This window comes from Kogia breviceps, chromosome 13 (genome assembly GCF_026419965.1).
Source record: "Kogia breviceps isolate mKogBre1 chromosome 13, mKogBre1 haplotype 1, whole genome shotgun sequence".
Taxonomy (NCBI): Eukaryota; Metazoa; Chordata; class Mammalia; order Artiodactyla; family Physeteridae; genus Kogia; species Kogia breviceps.
Genome location: NC_081322.1, coordinates 21,684,940 through 21,702,617, shown reverse-complemented (window position 1 = coordinate 21,702,617; position 17,678 = coordinate 21,684,940). Strand labels below are relative to the sequence as shown.

The 17,678-nt window shown below is 38.3% G+C and overlaps 1 protein-coding gene across 4 annotated transcripts in view; it reads right to left on the bottom strand.

Moving 5' to 3' along the window:
• ZNF292 (zinc finger protein 292) overlaps nucleotides 1-17,678 on the bottom strand; it is an 84,650-nt gene that overhangs the window by 34,796 nt on the left and 32,176 nt on the right. For 3 of the 4 annotated variants that reach the window (XM_067011427.1, XM_059083111.2, XM_059083112.2), the window contains 3 exons: nucleotides 4,923-5,077; nucleotides 4,650-4,728; nucleotides 2,248-2,383 (listed from right to left, as the gene is read on the bottom strand). In XM_067011427.1, coding sequence (XP_066867528.1) covers nucleotides 2,248-2,383; nucleotides 4,650-4,728; nucleotides 4,923-5,077 — 370 coding nt within the window. The remainder of the gene's footprint in view (nucleotides 1-2,247; nucleotides 2,384-4,649; nucleotides 4,729-4,922; nucleotides 5,078-17,678) is intronic. The other variant, XM_067011428.1, reaches the window with a different exon arrangement.

Genomic DNA, 17,678 nt, shown 5'->3' with positions numbered 1-17,678 from the left:
AATTATTCAATAAAAATTAATTATTTAAAACAAATCAAGATTAAGTGGATCATCTACTGTTCAAATAGTACATCAAACCTTCAAAGACTTTGCCATAAACAAACTAATGAGCACAGCTCATTATGGTGTACTGATTACTGTCTGAGGTCTAGCTCTTCTCATCAAACTTGCTATAGGCTAGTGTAGGTTAAACTAAGGGGCTGGATATATCATATAAAAAGCTAAAAGTTCCACATGCTGTAGAAGCATCCAATTTGAAAATATAAATAAATTAGTATGGATGTGTAAAATGTTAATTCCTTCAAGTTTTTCAAAGGAGGAAATAAACATACACTTCTAGTCTATGTGATTACCCACAGAATAATACCCAACAAAGAAGTATTCTAAATAATGGAGGACCAAGTAAAGATTACAGCTGCAGAGTCTCTCAGTCATGTAACATCTCTCTGGTTGCTTCATGAGTTGTATTGAAATCTGGCTACCTACAATCCATCTGTTATTGTAGAAACTCCTTTTGCCTGCACAGTCCAAATTATTCCAGTAGCTATGCCATGTGAAGACCGTGGAATAAAGCAGCACAGAGATAGGCAAAGACATTTGTTAACAGGAACAATGTTAGGCACATTTAAACAAATAAGGAAACTGAGCACATATTCTTTTAAGGTTAATTTTAAATCTCTGCTAAGGTAAAGGTTCCATTTTCCTGCGTTAGCATAATGCGTGAGTTTGGCAAAGACAGTCTTCAGAAACCGACAACAGAAAAAAGGATTTAATTATTTAAGCTAGGTGCAATTTTATTTTATTAGGCTGGGTGCAACGTGGCATAATATAAAAAGGAGAGAAGCTGGGGACCTCAATTCCTGGCTCTACCTCACATCACTGACAATGTGATGTATAAAAGACAACTAATCTTTCTGAGCCTCCATTTTCTCACCTGTAAAATAGGGACAATAAAGATCCCACTTTTTCCCCAGGATCATTGTGAAGGCTAAATGAAACCAGGCACACAAAAGCACATTTCAAACTGTAAGAAACTATACAATGTAATTTGAGATTATTATTAATATATTATACGTCCAATATTTGCAAAGCTGAGAAGACTAAAAAGTATAATTTGGTTAGAGTAAAAACATGGTGGTGGTAATATATTGCGAATAAAAAACTAATATGCCAAAGGCAAAACAACCTCTAAGATTCTCAACTTTTAAATGCTGTTGTTCTTCTTATTTTAAATAATGAGGGTCTGAGAACAACGTAGCTAATCTGTGGATATACACAAAGGAAGGGGGTAATAAAAATAAACTTTTGGTGAAAACTAAGAAACAGATAACACTGCTAAAACTATCCAGAAATGGGGAGAAATGTTAAGAGCAGAGTCAGGTAGGAACAACCAGCTTGAAGAGAAGTTTCAAGATTAGCTGAGAAGCCTTTTGGTAAATATCAAAGTACCAGAAGAGTTAACAAACAATGAACGGTACACTCCTTTCTCAGAGCCTTCAGAAACTGCTATCAGGTAGTAAAAGACCTAGAGTAGGCCATCAATCAACAACAAAACATCAATAAACAATGGAAGAAGCTTATTTACTTCTCTAGTTAAAAACACTGGGAAAACTTGGGGTGAAATCTGGGCACTTTCCTAAATAATCTCAAGAAAAGTACCAAAGACAATAACTGTGCTCTTCTTCGTAGCACATACAATTTTTGAATTCTGAACATTAAGTGTTATACATATTAGTGATTTAGCCATCTGACAGGCTACCTGCCAGTTTGAGTTTGACTGGGATCTTTGTTGCCTAAGCTCATACAATAATAACAAAGCAGGATAAAGTAAGTCTGAGAAAAAAGCTGTTTGAGAAAGAGTACTAATCTCAGAGACAGAAGATTTGAGAGTTCCCGCATTAATTTCTTATTCTGAGGAAAATCATTTCACTACCCTGTTTCTGCTTCTCCATCTGTCAAATAAGTTAGTTATCAAATATAAGCTAGATTGCCACCCGTCAGGATGTTACAGAGGGAATTCCTCTGATAAAATAATGTTGGGAAAAAAACTGTTACTCTGATTACATAATCCTATAAACACATCTTCCCCCAATAAAAAAAAGGTGAAGGGCCTCAAGCACCTCATATAAAATTTAATTAAATGGTCCTTCTTGGAATATCTTGAGATGAATTATATCAAAACAATTTTAAGTACTTATTTCTAGTCTAATGATTCTTTTTTTTCTCTCTGCTCTCTAGAAAATTTACCTTTATCCTTATCCAATGGTTCCTGGGAAAGAATAGTGCACAGTACCGGGTTTTTCCACACCCCAGTCTCTTGAGCTAGAGTAGCTAAAAAATGCAATTCACAGCTGCCATTCTCCATCAGCTTTTCATGAGCTACCTATAAATATTAAATAAACATCCAAAGAATTACAACAGATTTTCAAAAGCAAGCTTATCAGGCTTTAAATATAATACTAAACTTTTGAAAAATAAGACTTTTATCTTAAAATTTTCACGTCACATTACAAAGTGCTGAACCCTTTACTTCTGATTTTTAAAGATGAATCTCAAGGATAAGAATTATATTAATTATAAATTTTAAATAAATAAAATGTATTTCTAGAAATAAGTTCATATTATTTTCTCCCCAAAATCTAAACCAAGAGCAAAGTTATTTCTCAAGGAAGCTATTAGAGTATCCATAGCATGAAAGACCTTACACGTTTTATATCCTGTTAGTAAAAAATTTTCCAAAAAAACTTCTATCATTAACAAATGACAAATCTGCATCAAGGCCTAAGTGACAACTTGTATACACATATTTCAATAAAAGGGACTTATGAAAAGAAAACAACTAAATGTATGATTTTTCATTTATTTATGACATAGCCTTACAATATCCTATTAAAGCTGACACTGAACCTTGCTTACTTGTTTCCAAGTGTTCATGCAATTAGCATATTCTTCAGGTCACAAAAGACCAACAGTTTTAACTCAATTCAGAAAATGTTTATTGAGCATTTCTATGGGCAAAGTACCAAGGAAGAGAGCAACTAGTCCCTGCGTTTATGGGGCTTATCCTCTAGTGGGGTAAAGAGATGCTTAAAAACAGTTAAAACACAGGCAAAATAAAACAAATGCTGTTAAGCAGGTATAAAATAAGCCCAAGGAAGCTCTGAAATGAAAGCAAAGTGTCCTGGAAACTCTTAAAACTGCATGCTGTGTTTGTATAAAAAGTCTATTCCTCAAAACCATAAAAATCTCACTGAACAAGTTCAAGTACTTTAAGAAATTTTCTTTGAGCAACTGCTGAGAGCTCCATACTGGGATTTAAAGAGTTATTTCCTCCTCATTAAACCATATGAAAAAGTATCAAGTAGTGAGTGCTACTGTTTCAAAAAAGAAAGTTGAAAAGTTTACCTTATGTTGACAAAATATGAGGAATTCAGTATTATATTTGTATATAAACTATTTATATAATTAATTCTGTGGTAGAGTGTATCTGCGTGCCAAACAATGAAAAAAAGTTCTGAGATAATCATTTACCTAAAAATAACCACTTGCTGGGAAAAAAAACGTGAGACACAAGTTACTGATATGCTGAAGTACAAATTGCATGATCAAAAAGTTAGCTGCAATGTGACAAACAGGACAAGACGCTTTGAACAGTTATTAAGTATCTACTATGTGTAAAACTCTATGTTGAATCCTTTGGAATAAAGATATGAATCCTATCTTCAAGAATTTTGCACTTGATTTAATTTTAATATATAATATTAAAATAGGAAAGTTGATTTCTCTGCCTAACTATAGTTTATTTCACATGCTTCTAAAATTTGAGACTAATCCTCTTTTAATATCTCTTCTATGGAAAAACATAAGGCCAAAAGATATTTTAAGAACTCTGGCTAGAGGAATAGAGAGACAACTATACTTTTTGAGACTAGCTGGCAGGAACATTCTTTTTAACTAACCAATTAATCAAACTTTACTTGAAGCTATAAAATATCCAGCACAATCTAGTGCTTAACAAAATTTAACATTCTTGAAATACTGCAAAATAACGAAGTGCTAAACTATGTAGTACTTTTATAAGTAGAATTAACAGCCCTAAGTAACAGAGATAAAGCATGTGTTTTCAGATATAGGAGAAAAAGTATGGACTATGGAGTAAAGAATCGTGGTTCAAATAACTACTCTGATATTAGCTATACAAGTTTGGGCAGATAAATATTTTAGAGTTGAGCCTCAGTTTCCTCACCTTTAAAATGGGAAAAATATACCTACCCCCACAAAGTTTTCATAAGGATTAAATGAGATATGTTAAATTCTTATAAAGCATATTGCAATTTTCAACAATTAGTTAAACTGTTTCTAAATACAAATGAGGGCATTTTCTTTTGTGTTCCCTTACTGCTCTGGCAAAGTTCTAATTATCTAATCTTAAAGAACAGTGCAATATTCAACCAATCTACTTAAATGTATATATTCACTTAGCAAACATCTACTGAGCACTAACTATATGCAAGACATTAATGTTAATAAGAACAGCAATTAATGTTTGTCATTATTTAAATCATTTAAAGTTTAACCAAATAATTTATTAATAAAGAAAATCGCCATAAAATATACCTATATTAAATCTAGTAGGTAAATATTCTCACCTGCACCAGTGTCTGAAATTGTTCCCACTGTTTATCAGATAACTCAACAGGCAAACACAGTAAAAGTTCAACACAGCTTCTAAAAAACAAAAAGTTGGTAAGGATACAAATAATTACTAAAATTCAAAGTAAAATAAGATGAATAATTCTAATATCATCAGTAGACTGTCCATAACTAATCTATTTAAAATTAAACTATCATAAGATCTGAGATACAGAGTTAAAAACAAAAAAGCTAAATCTAATTTTTTATTTACTCAAAGGTCTACTCACAATGCCAAGCGTTCCAGAACCAATGCTACATTTTCACATTCAGAGGTAAGATAAGGTCGGGCTTTAACATAACTTTGGATAGCCACTGTGTATACCTCCAATAAAGGTAAAGGATCTTCTGAAGTTTTCCATTTCTCTGCATATTCAAGGAGTGTCTGTTTGGAAGGAATAATAAAAAGTATTCAAAGTAAATAAAAATACATATTGATTAATCAACTGCTTTTCATTCCTCCCTAAGAAATTTTGAGAAATAACTTTTATTTATAAAAACAAAAAGTAGTTTACACTGATTAAAATATTAAAAGTAACAAAGCCATAATCTTATTTCCGGCAGCTCTTTGTAGGAGACAAGATTAGTGTTAATTCATGCAACAATAGCATCTTTTCATGAAGTTTGGTTTTAAATAGTGAAAGCATTATCTCCTCTCTTTCCAAGTCAAAATCCACCCTTTTGCCCACAAATTTCTAAGATTTAAAAGTTATTTTAGGGTTTCCCTGGTGGCACAGTGGTTCAGAGTCCGCCTGCCGATGCAGGGGACTCGGGTTCGCGCCCCGGTCCGGGAGGATCCCACATGCCGCGGAGCGGCTGGGCCCGTGAGCCATGGCCGCTGAGCCTTCGCTTCCGGGAAAAAAAAAAAAAAAAGTTATTTTAAAAAGAAGACACCTGGGCAAGTAATACTTGACCAGGCATGCAGTGAAGAATTTCAAACATTTATGTGTTCTATTTTTCATGCAAGGAACATAAAATTCAACACCTAATAATAAATTAACCACATACGGTCAGAAAAGACATGTAATTTTTTCAGTTAATAGAAAATAATAGTAAGGGCTTCCCTGGTGGCACAGTGGTTGGGAGTCCGCCTGCTGATGCAGGGGATGCAGGTTTGTGCCCCGGTCCGGGAGGATCCCGCATGTCACGGGGCAGCTGGGCCCGTGGGCCGTGGCCGCTGGGCCTGCGCATTTGGAGCCTATGCTCTGCGATGGGGGAGGCCACAGCGGTGAGAGGCCCGTGTACCACGCAAAAAAAAAAAAAAAAAAAAAAAAAAAAAAGCATAGTATATTACTGGTTTTTATGATGAGCTTTATCATTAAAAATATCATCTAAAGATGTTCAACACACATAAAATCACTATTAAAGATATTAAAGAATGATTATAAAGTCAAGAAATTTTTGTAATAAAGTACTTGGTTTTTAAAAAAATTTTATTTTATTTATTTTCATTTTTGGCTGCGTTGGGTCTTTGTTGCTGTGCACGGGCTTTCTCTAGTTGCGGCGAGCAGGGGCTACTCTTTGTTGCTGTGTGCGGGCTTCCCACTAGTGGTGGCTTCTCTTGTTGCAGAGCACGGGCTCTACATGTGCAGGCTTCAGTAGCTGTGGCGTGCGGGCTTCAGTAGTTTTGGCTCGCGGGCTCAATAGTTGTGGTTCACGGGCTCTAGAGCACAGGCTCAGTAGTTGTGGCACATGGGCTTAGCTGTTCCGCGACATGTGGGATCTTCCCAGACCAGGCCTGGAACCCGTGTCCCCTGCATTGGTAGGCGGATTCTTAACCACTGCACCACCAGGGAAGCCCCTAAAGTGCTTGTTTGTTACAATAAAAAACTCTTCATCAGGAAAAACAAAATGCTGTTTATCCTACAGAATGAAGAGATGGAAGAAACTGGCAACAGTAAACACCTATGCGTTCCACAACTACTAACACTGTGAGTTACTAAAAACTATCTAAAATGTTCTACTATTATGCTAAATGAAGTAGAACTCTAATTAAATGTTTTTAGAATATAGAAGACTGCCACAATTAGTCTTTCTCACTCTTCAAGGTTTAAGACTCATCAACATGTGGCGAATTCAGGTGTTATTTCCTAGAAAAGAGGTCTCTTGAAGGAAAACTCCATAAGGTCTTGCTTGTATCCTCTGGCATACAGAAGCAGCTTTCTACAAATGTGCAGGTAGGAAAGTAGGAAGGGAGGAAGGTAGGAAGGAAGGAATTATATTCTATTATCAGACACTCAAAAGAAAACACTTATTACCTTCTCCTCTCTACAACCCTCTAACTACTAGAAGTAGTAAGTGATCAAAGAGAATAGGGAAGAAAAGAAGGATAGAAAAGGTAATCTGGTAAATTAAAGAGCAACATAATAACAACTTACTTTCTGAGTAGTCATATATTCTTAAACCCTGACTCTCTCCAAGTTGGACAGAAGAGCAGGTTACTCGAAGGCCCAGTACTCGCAACTGGCATCTGAAGTAGTGGCAGTCTTGGGGGACTGGGCCCTTTAACCTGTGGAGTCTGAGCTAACTGAACTGTGGGACACCTATTTGGTGCTGGAGAGTTTGAGAAGAGGTACTGGAAAAAACACCATGTGTTTGGTGTCAGCAGTACAAATATCTCTCAACAGGACTTAGAAAAATTGAAACAAAACCTACCAACTGAAGGGAAAAATCTGCATTCTGGAACTGTTTTGTGATTATCCCTCTACTTCTAGGAATAAAACTGGGGATATGATGGAGGATGACCTCACTCACATCTTCCAGGTTTCTGGAATTAACACCAACTATGCATACAATTCTTACTTTAGCTAGCACCTGTCTTTCTACATAAAGTCATTAAATATTATTTTCCTTTTTCTGGAAGAAGAAGTTTAGGCATCTGGGGAATTTCATGCCTGGCCAATGTACCCAATCTCACATGGGTTCAACTGAAAGCTTAGGTTTCCCCTATTAGTCCTCTTGCAGTAATGAATCAATTTCCCATTATAGTTTTAATTTTTCCTGAAAAATAAAATATACTGTACAGATTTCCAAAAAGCTTTGAAATTATAAGCTTCTTCCTTTCTTGTCTCCCAATACCCCCAAAAATAACCCTAAAAAAATCACATATATCTACATGTATGTACATATACCTACATTTTACCCAAGCTCTACATTTCTTGATATGTCTAGCTCTGCAAAGGGTACTTATACATTACTTTTTTCCTTTATATAACTGAGTTCTACTGTCCTCAGGTGAAAAAGTTTGTTTTTTCCTACTAAATTTATTTATTTATTTAATTTTGGCTGCGTTGCGTCTTCGTTGCTGCACACAGGCTTTCTCTAGTTATGGTGAGCAGGGGCTACTCTTCGTTGTGGTGTGTGGGCTTCTCATTGCAGTGGCTTCTCTTCTTGTGGAGCATGGGCTCTAGGCATGTGGACTTCAATAGCTGTGGTGAGAGGGCTCAGTAGTTGTGGCTCACGGGCTCTAGAGTACAGGCTCAGTAGTTGTGGCACACGGGCTTAGTTGCTCCGCGGCATGTGGGATCTTCCCAGACCAGGGCTCGAACCCATATTCCCTGCATTGGCAGGTGGATTCTTAACCACTGCGCCACCAGGGAAATCTGAAAAAGTTTTTAAACTTACCTTTAATTACAATCAAAGATGAGTTCTTTTGGGTGTAAGAGTCTGAATTGATGAGAAAAATAATTGACAAGTCACAGAATGTGAGAACCATAAAGCACCTTAAAAATGATATACTTTCACCTCATTTTATAGATGAGGAAAGAGGAAGAGAAAGCAGATTCTGGTGAAAAGCAGACCTTTTAGGTGGCTTTTTAACAGTCTGGGTGGCTTTTTAACAGTCTGGGAATAATGTAACTAGGGAAAGGGTAGAAGAAAAGGATCACAGCAGATTTTAAGAGATGGCAGGAAAAACAAAACTAATGACATGCTCATACTGATTACACATAGGAGAATAAGTTTTAAAGTTGGGTTAGGGGCTTCCCTGGTGGCACAGTAGTTGAGAGTCCGCCTGCCAATGCAGGGGACACGGGTTCGTGCCCTGGTCCGGGAAGATCCCACATGCCACGGGGCGGCTAGGCCCATGAGCCATGGCCGCTGAGCCCGCGCATCCGGAGCCTGTGCTCTGCAACGGGAGAGGCCACAACAGTGAGAGGCCCGCGTACCGCAAAAAAAAACAAAAAAAAGTTGGGTTAAATACCTATTTTTATAAAGGTATGAGTTGATATTCATAACCAGTAAGTGTACTGATACGTAGAGCTTCCCTTATTTCTCAAGAAACTAAGATTAGTAGAACCATTGTGAAACTGGAAGCATTCCCAACATGACTAGTTAATAAATTATGCTTTCTTCAACTAAAAAAGTTACTTATTTATATCTACTACCTTAATCTATACAAAGACTTTCAGGCAGGAATTCCAGAACAATCAAGACTCATATTTTTTACACAGAATCAGAACAGACCTTCAAGATCACTTAATTCTGTTTTACGAAGTCCAGTGACCTGCAATTCGAATATTAACTGAATTGGTAAACAGCAAAGCCAGGCAGCCTCCTCAGTCTCTGTGAAACATTCTGTCCACTACAAACACTGTTTGTGGTAATGTCACAACTATAAATCTGTAGATTACTTTATTACTTCAATTATTCCTCATAACTCTGAGGTTATGTACTATTTATCTAGTTTGCCAGCCATAGTAGAATTAAATAACTTGACCTCTTTATTGGTTAAGCTTATTTCAGCTGAAAGTAAGAAAATCCAACTCAAAGCAGCAGAAACAATAAGAAAGGTTTCCCACATAATAAGAGATGAAGAGGAAGAGCAAGTTCTGGGATTGGTTAGTTTAGCGGCTCAACAACGTCTTCAAGGACCACCTCTGCCTTCACTCTGCCGTCCTCAGGTGGTGCCCCACCCAGTCCCTAGGTCTCAGCAATAACCAGAAGAAAAGATGAGACCATCACATGCTGTGCATCTTTTCAAGCAACAAAGAAACCCTTCCCAGAAACCATAAACCCAATTTCTATCAGTAAATTTCTCCTCAGGTCCCAACGGCCAGAATTTCATCAGACACCTACGTCAAAAATCACACAGCCATAAAGGAACTCCATGGTTGCCCACTCTCCAAGGTTTCTCCGAAGCTGAAAGCCATGCTGAAGAAGGAAAATGTGTGAATAAAATCAGGGTTCTAGGGACTTCCCTGGTGGCGCAGTGGTTGAGAGTCCGCCTGCCGATGCAGGGAACGCGGGTTCGGGCCCCGGTCCGGGAAGATCCCACATGCCGTGGAGCGGCTGGGCCCGTGAGCTATGGCCGCTGAGCCTGCGCATCCGGAGCCTGTGCTCCACAACGGGAGAGGCACAGCAGTGAGAAGCCCGCGTACCGGAAGAAAAAAAAAAAAAATCAGGGTTCTATTAGGAAGGTGGGGGAGGGGCCTAAGCCTCACACTTTTGTTGCCTCTCCAATGGTTTTTACTCCCACATGTGTTCAAGAATGAGCAAGTCAACATGTCTGTGTGTGGTGTTTTTATATTTAAATACACATACACAAATGAACAAAAATAAAAGTCGTTGTGATCTGGTCTGGAGAGGGATATGCGACGGGATGGTATAGAGGATAACCGATAGGAAAAGAAACCTGTAAGTCTTCCTATGAGGCACCAGATTGCTTCCATTAATGAGTAAACTGTAAACTATAGTAAGAGAAGTTAAAACTGTGTTCAATAAAGAATGATTAATGGAACTAAGGACGGGATGCTTAATCTGGACAATAAATAACATTTACTGAATATTTACTATATGCTAGGCACTGTTCTGCAAGCTTCACAATACCTATTAGCAATTAGATAAATTACAGTAATATGCTTATATTAAAATGAACAAAGGCATAAAATTGTTAAAATAACAAATAAGCCCCAAGAGCACAGAACTAGAGGCAGAGAGGAGATTCAAACCTTAATAGTCTGACTTCAGAGCCTGAGGTGTTTTTGTTTGTTTGTTTGTTTTTTGTTTGTTTGTTTTTTGCTTTTTTTTTTTGCGGTACTCGTGCCTCTCACTGTTGTGGCCTCTCCCGTTGCGGAGCACAGGCTCCAGATGCGCAGGCTCAGCAGCCATTGCTCACGGGCCCAGCCGCTCCACGGCACGTGGGATCTTCCCGGACCGGGGCACAAACCCGCATTCCCTGCATTGGCAGGCTGACTCTCAATCACTGTGCCACCAGGGAAGCCCAGAGCCTGAGTTCTTAAATACTGTGGCTCTACATTTCTAGAGAAATAAAACTTTGATTCACAGCCAAATTAACAAATCTGAAGACTTGTCACATAAAACAAGAGTTAGTCTTACTCTATGTGCTCTCACAGGACAAACCTGCACCACTAAGTTAAAGTTTTAAGGAGATAAATTTCTGCTTCCTGTGAGACTGACCATCAAACAATTACAGTTAACCAAAAATTGAACAGGCTGGCCTCCATCACTGAAGTTACTCAAGCAGGAGCAAAATGGCTCTGAGTTCGGAATGCAGTAAAGCAGTCATATCTGGGAGACACATTCCATCGCACCAGAAGACACTACACTAGTGGGGGAGGCTCAGAGAGTTCTTGATTGGTGGGCATATTGTTTAAAAATTATTTTAATTAGTTTCTAACACTTAAAAATCATAAGTTTACATAGAACTCGGATTTCTGACTTTTTTTTTCCCTTTAATTTGGAAACCTTGGGTCCATATTCCAGCACTGAAATAACTGGCGGGAGCTGAGGCTCGGGCTCTCTGCTTGCTGGAAGCCTTACCTAGCTGCCTCCCCCTTTAAGGGACCTATTGTCTTCCTGCAAATTATTTGTCGTCACCACCTTTCCTACAGTGTGTATTATGATCAGAGAAAGAAATACAAGCCAAAGAAAGGTTAGAGGATCGTATTCCAGCAGGATCTCTAAAACAGTGTTTTCTCAACCTCTTTTTCATTTTTATCCGCTCCTAAGGAAACTTCTGACTTTTTTCCCTAACTGTCCCCCAACCCCAATGAAATTTTAATACCACAGATGTACTGTCTGTTTATGGGTCACAAGCTATTGTAATATCTAAGATTCTTTTTGCTCCTTAAGAACCAATTTTCACCCCCTTGGGAACAAAAATGCACAATATTCTGGCTGTTAAGTTGATTTCTCATTATCTAAATCAGCAGAGACTAGGACATATATACTCTAGGGAGGAAGACAGTAGAGATTAACTTCCAGAAGCTTCCTTTAGTTCCTCTAAGGATTATTAGGAGAGAAAACGAAAGAAGAATAAAAGGGGAATAAAACCACAGGGGTGTTAAATTTAATAAGCATGAGGATTAAATTACATTATTGTCCTACATAAAGGTAGGACTGGAGTGTTGGATATGTTTATACTGTTACACTCATGGTCCAATTACAATTTATAGCTATGATTCTCTAGAGTGGAAGCTCTCAAAAGTTTTGATCTCATGACCCTTTCTTAAAAATTACTGAGAATCCCAAAGAGTTTCTTTATGGGGATTATAACTATTGATTTTCACCATGAGAATTAGAAATGAAAACTAAGATGTTTAATTATATACTTATAAATGGATTTAAAATAACAACAAACCCATCACATTACTATAAATAGGGTATTTTTTTTTTTTTTTTTTTTTTTTTTTTTTTTTTTTTTTTTTTTTTTTTTTGTGGTACGCGGGCCTCTCACTGTTGTGGTCTCTCCCGCTGCGGAGCACAGGCTCCAGACGCACAGGCTCAGCGGCCATGGCCCACGGGCCCAGCCGCTCCGCGGCACGTGGGATCCTCCCGGACCGGGGCACGAACCCGTGTCCCCCGCATTGGCAGGCGGACTCTCAACCACTGCGCCACCAGGGAAGCCCCACAAATAGGGTATTTTTAATGAAAAAAATTGTTTTCAAAAAAATTAGTGAGAAGAGTGGCATTTTTTACATTTTTCAAATCTCTTCAATGTTTGGCTTAATAGAAAAGAGCAGGATTCTCATGTCCCTGCATTTAATCTGCTGCAAATATCACAGATCATGTAACCTCCAGAAAAACTCCACTGTACAGGAATGAAAGAAGGCAAATAACAGAGTTTTGACTTTTTTGTACCCACTGAGCCTTTGGTGAGTGATACTCTTTTATAATTTAAAGTTACTAAAATTTATTTTACGGTTGTGTGTGAAAATGGTGGATTGGACACATACATTTTGCACCTTGTTCTCTCCAAACCTCACTAAACCAACAGTAATTTTTTTTTTTTTTTAACTGGCATAAACCCACAAGGACTAAGAAAATAGGAACAGAGGAAAGAGAAACAAAATTTTAAACACTGGAAAGCATATGGAAGATTGGCACTCTATTTAAAATGACTCCAAAGTAGGCTTTAGGTAAAGACCTAATTCTGAAGAATCATGGAAGGGCTCAAGAACTGGGAGCACCAGGTGCCTCTGGAAATGGGGGCAAAGGTGAGACTGAGAATGAGAGGATTGGCTGAAAGTCTATTTAAGCAGTTAGCCTCTCTGATTTCTGCACCCCTCTCCACAGCTAGGTGACCAAAGCTAGGCACTACTCCTCTCTATCCCCAGCAGTTTACTCTGGAGAGAAGTATAGAAAAAAAGGTGTCTGCACAGAGATAAGGGGAGCATTAAGTCAACTTTACATACTGACTATAGAGACAGTTCCCTTCTCATGTCCTTTTCCCTCCAAAATCGCCAGAACCTCCTTAGCTGAGTCCTTCTCAGGAAATTCAAGAGAAAAGACCCAAAGATTCTGACACCAGGCCTTCCCCCATGGAAAGAAAACAGCTAGGTCCCCCTAGAGTGAAGACCACAACGAATCCCACTCGTGGGCTCAGAGCTCTCCATCAGTTTCTCAGTGGTATACCTTTAAATATGCACAGCCAGAGACCACTCAGGAGGGTGAGACAAATTAGTTAAAACAACAACAACAAAAAACAAACAAAACCGAAAAAAAAAAAAGAACAGAACTTGGAGAAAGCAGAGACTACACAAGGAGAAGACAAAATTCCAAGAAACTACCATTAATATTCTAGTGTGTGTGTGTGTGTGTGTGTGTGTGTGTGTGTGAGAGAGAGAGAGAGAGAGAGAGAGAGAGAGAGAGAGAGAGAGAGAGAGAGAGAGAGAGAGAGAGAGAGAGAGAGAAGATCCCACAAGACATGAAGCGGCTAGGCCCGTGAGCCACGGTCCGGAGGCTGTGCTCCACAGCAGGAGAGACCACAGCAGTGAGAGGCCTGCGTACGGGGGGGGGGGGGGGGGGGGGCAGAAAAGTCATTTTCAGACATGCGAGTTCTCAAAACTTTCAACTTCTAGGCATATTTTTTCAGGATGCTACTGAAGAGGGAATTTCACCAAAATGAGGGAATAAACCAGGGAAGGAGTGAAAATGATATCTAGGAAAAAGGGAATCTAACACAAGAGACAGGAAATAAAGAAAGATCCCAAGAAGACAGCTGTGCAATGGGCCTGAAAAATAACTACAGCATATCAGATGGCTTTAGGACAAATTTATTCAAGATGAAATTGACAAGACTACCTAATGTGCCTGAATAAGCTTAGAGGAGATTTACAAAACTGAGGGAGAGTCTGGATTGAATTAGTGATATATACATAGAATATTCAGCTAAGGAAATAAGATAATTTAAGTACATTAACCTGCACTCAACAATTAGAGAATGCACATTCTTTAAAAACACAAAACATTTACAAAAACTGACTATAAACTAGGTCACATAGTCACAAAAAATAACAAAGAATTAATATACATTTCACATTCTTTGAACATGATGCAATAAAGCAAGAAATTATTAACAAAGTACCCTTACAAAGAAAACTACAAATTTGAAAATTTTTAAGCGCATTTAAAAAAAATTTTTATTTTATATTGGAATATAGTTGATTAACAATGTTGTGTTAGTTTCAGGGGTACAGCAAAGTGATTCAGCTATACATATACATGTATCTATTCTTTTTCAAACTCTTTGCCCATTTAGGTTATTACAGAATATTGAGCAGAGTTCCCTGTGCCATACAGTAGGTCCTTGTTGGTTATCTATTTTAAATATAGTAGGGTGGGACTTCCCTGGTGGCACAGTGGTTAAGAATCCGCCTGCCAACGTAGGGGACATGGGTTTGATCTCTGGTCCGGGAAGAGCCCACATGCCACGGAGCAACTAAGCCCGTGCGCCACAACTACTGAGCCTGCGTGCCACAACTACTGAAGCCCATGTGCCTAGAGCCCGTGCTCTGCAACAAAGACAAGCTACCGCAATGACAAGCCCACGCACCAAAACGAAGGGTAGTCCCCACTTGCTGCAACTAGAGAAAGCACGCATGCAGCAACAAAGACCCAATGCAGCCAAAAGTAAGTAAGTAAATAAATAAATACATACATACATACAGTGTGTGTACATGTCAATCCCAAACTCCCAATCTATCCCTCTCCCCCCTTAAGTCTATTTCTAAATCACGGGTGGAAGAAATCATAATAGAAATTGGAGAATACTTAGACTTGAACTATAGCAAAAGCACATCAAAATTTGTAGGATGCAGCTAGAACAAGCTTAAGAGGAAAATTTATAGATGCAAATGTTTATACTGTAAGTTATGATATAGCTTTAAAAAAACATGCAAATTTGTTCCAACACAGTATGAGCAAAACATTAATTTCCCATTTGCCTATGTGTGATTTTTTTGGTGAGAAACATTAGGTGAAAGCAGAAAACTATACCGAGCTGAACTAAGCTTGCAGGAAAACACAAAATGCACACACCTCAAAAACATGTATCACCTACATCAGTTCACCAGGCGTGTGATGAGCCACACCCATCCACACGTGGTTTTACAACTTTCTGTCCAATTTCAGAGAACTCTCCTTCCACCACCTCACAATAACTGCATCCCTTCTGACACCCACTGCTACAAAGTACAGGTCTTTTCCAAGGTAAAGCACCACATTTATTTTAATAGTTATGTACGTCTTAACCACTAAAGGGATATAAAACTGCACTACAGTTTTTATAAGGTTCTGTGTGTGACACTGATGAAGTTTTCGAGTGTTGTGCCTCTAACCCCATTTTCCCCATAAGTCTTGCGATTTTTGTTGTGCAATTTTGCATAGCAAGGTGGTTTTTTTTGTTGGTTTTTTTTTTTTTTTTTTTTTGCGGTACGCGGGCCTCTCACTGTTGTGGCCTCTCCCGTTGCGGAGCACAGGCTCCGGACGCGCAGGCTCAGCGGCCGTGGCTCATGGGCTCAGTCGCTCCGCGGCACGAACCCGTGTCCCCTGCATCGGCAGGCGGACTCTCAACCACTGCGCCACCAGGGAAGCCCAATAGCAAGGTTTTTTGCTAGGGATACTTATGCTGTGATAAAGCAAAACTGGCTGCATTAGAAAAAGACAAAATGAAAAAGTCACAGAGATTACTGGGACAAATAGAGAAATGTGAACATATATTGTAATTAGATAATATTATTGTGTCAATGTTAAAATTTCCTGTGATGATTGTATTTTTGGACTTAAGAGATAAACGCAAGTCCAATTTTTGGACTTAGGCAATGTCATGATGCCTAACTCTAAAGGATTCAGGGAGAAAAAGAGAATTAAAGCATGAGAAAGCAAATATAGCAAAATGTTAACACCGGTGAATCCTGTAAAAGGTATATGATTATTCAGTGTACTATTCTTGTACTTTTTCTATAATAAAAAGTTTGGAAGAGCAAAATATTGGTGATGGCAAGTGTGGTAGACTGAATTCCTCACTCCTCCTTGTATCCACGCCGTTTTTCACATGACTTTGGAATACTTCTCATAGTGGTAGAGAATATTTTCCTACCCCATGTGACTTGTTTTGACCAAAAGAATGTGTCAGAAGTGATGGTAGGCCATCTGTGAGTTTAAGAATCTTGCTCCTTCATATGCTTCTACCATCAAAAGGAGAAGATATGTCCAGATTAGCCTGCTGTTCCCAGGAGGATGAGAAAATTCCATCCCTGTTGCTCTAGTTGAGGCCACCCTATACCACGCAACATCCAGCCAAACTTAAACTTGTATGACTCCAGCCAAGACCAGCAGATTGCCTAGTCAACCATGCCCTGACTTCAGATGAATGAGCAATACATACTTACTATTAGATGTCACTAGGGTTTTGTGGTTGTTACACACAATTTTGTGAAAACAGCTGAGTTAAGTAGCTAACTTAAGTTAGACAAAGAGAATAAATTCAAAGAAAGTTTAAAAATTTTAAAGTAGTAAAAACAAGAGTAGATATATTTATATATGAAATAGAAAACGAAGATACAACAGAGAGGATCAACAAAACCAAACACTAGTCATTTGAAAGACTTAAAAAAAAAAAAAAAAAAAAACCTTTGGCAAAAATAATCAAAAAAAGGGCTTCCCTGGTGGCGCAGTGGTCGAGAGTCCGCCTGCCGATGCAGGGGACACGGGTTCGTGCCCCGGTCCGGGAGGATCCCACATGCCGCGGAGCGGCTGGGCCCGTGAGCCATGGCCGCTGAGCCTGCGCGTCCGGAGCCTGTGCTCCGCAACGGGAGAGGCCACAACAGTGAGAGGCCCGCATACCGCAAAAAAAAAAAAAAAAAAAAAAAAAAAAATCAAAAAAAAAAATCAAAAAAAAAAAAAAAAGAGAAGGCACAAATAAATAGAATTAGGAATGAGAAAGGGACCAAAACTATAGAAGCAATACAGATTTTTTTAAAATCTAAAGATAATACACTGAATAACCTTATTCCTTATTTGAAATAGCTTTAAAATCCTTTTTTAACTATTTACTTGTTTTTTAATGAAACAGCTTAAAAATCTGAATGAAATGGGTAGAAGAAGTTATTAAAACTATCTCAAGAACAGAAAAAGCCCTTTACCCACTAAATAAACTGAATCCAATTTTTTAAAAAAAGAATCAAGTTGGTTTTCTACAGGAAAATCCAGCAAACGATATTTGAGGAAACAGACTATTAGAGAAA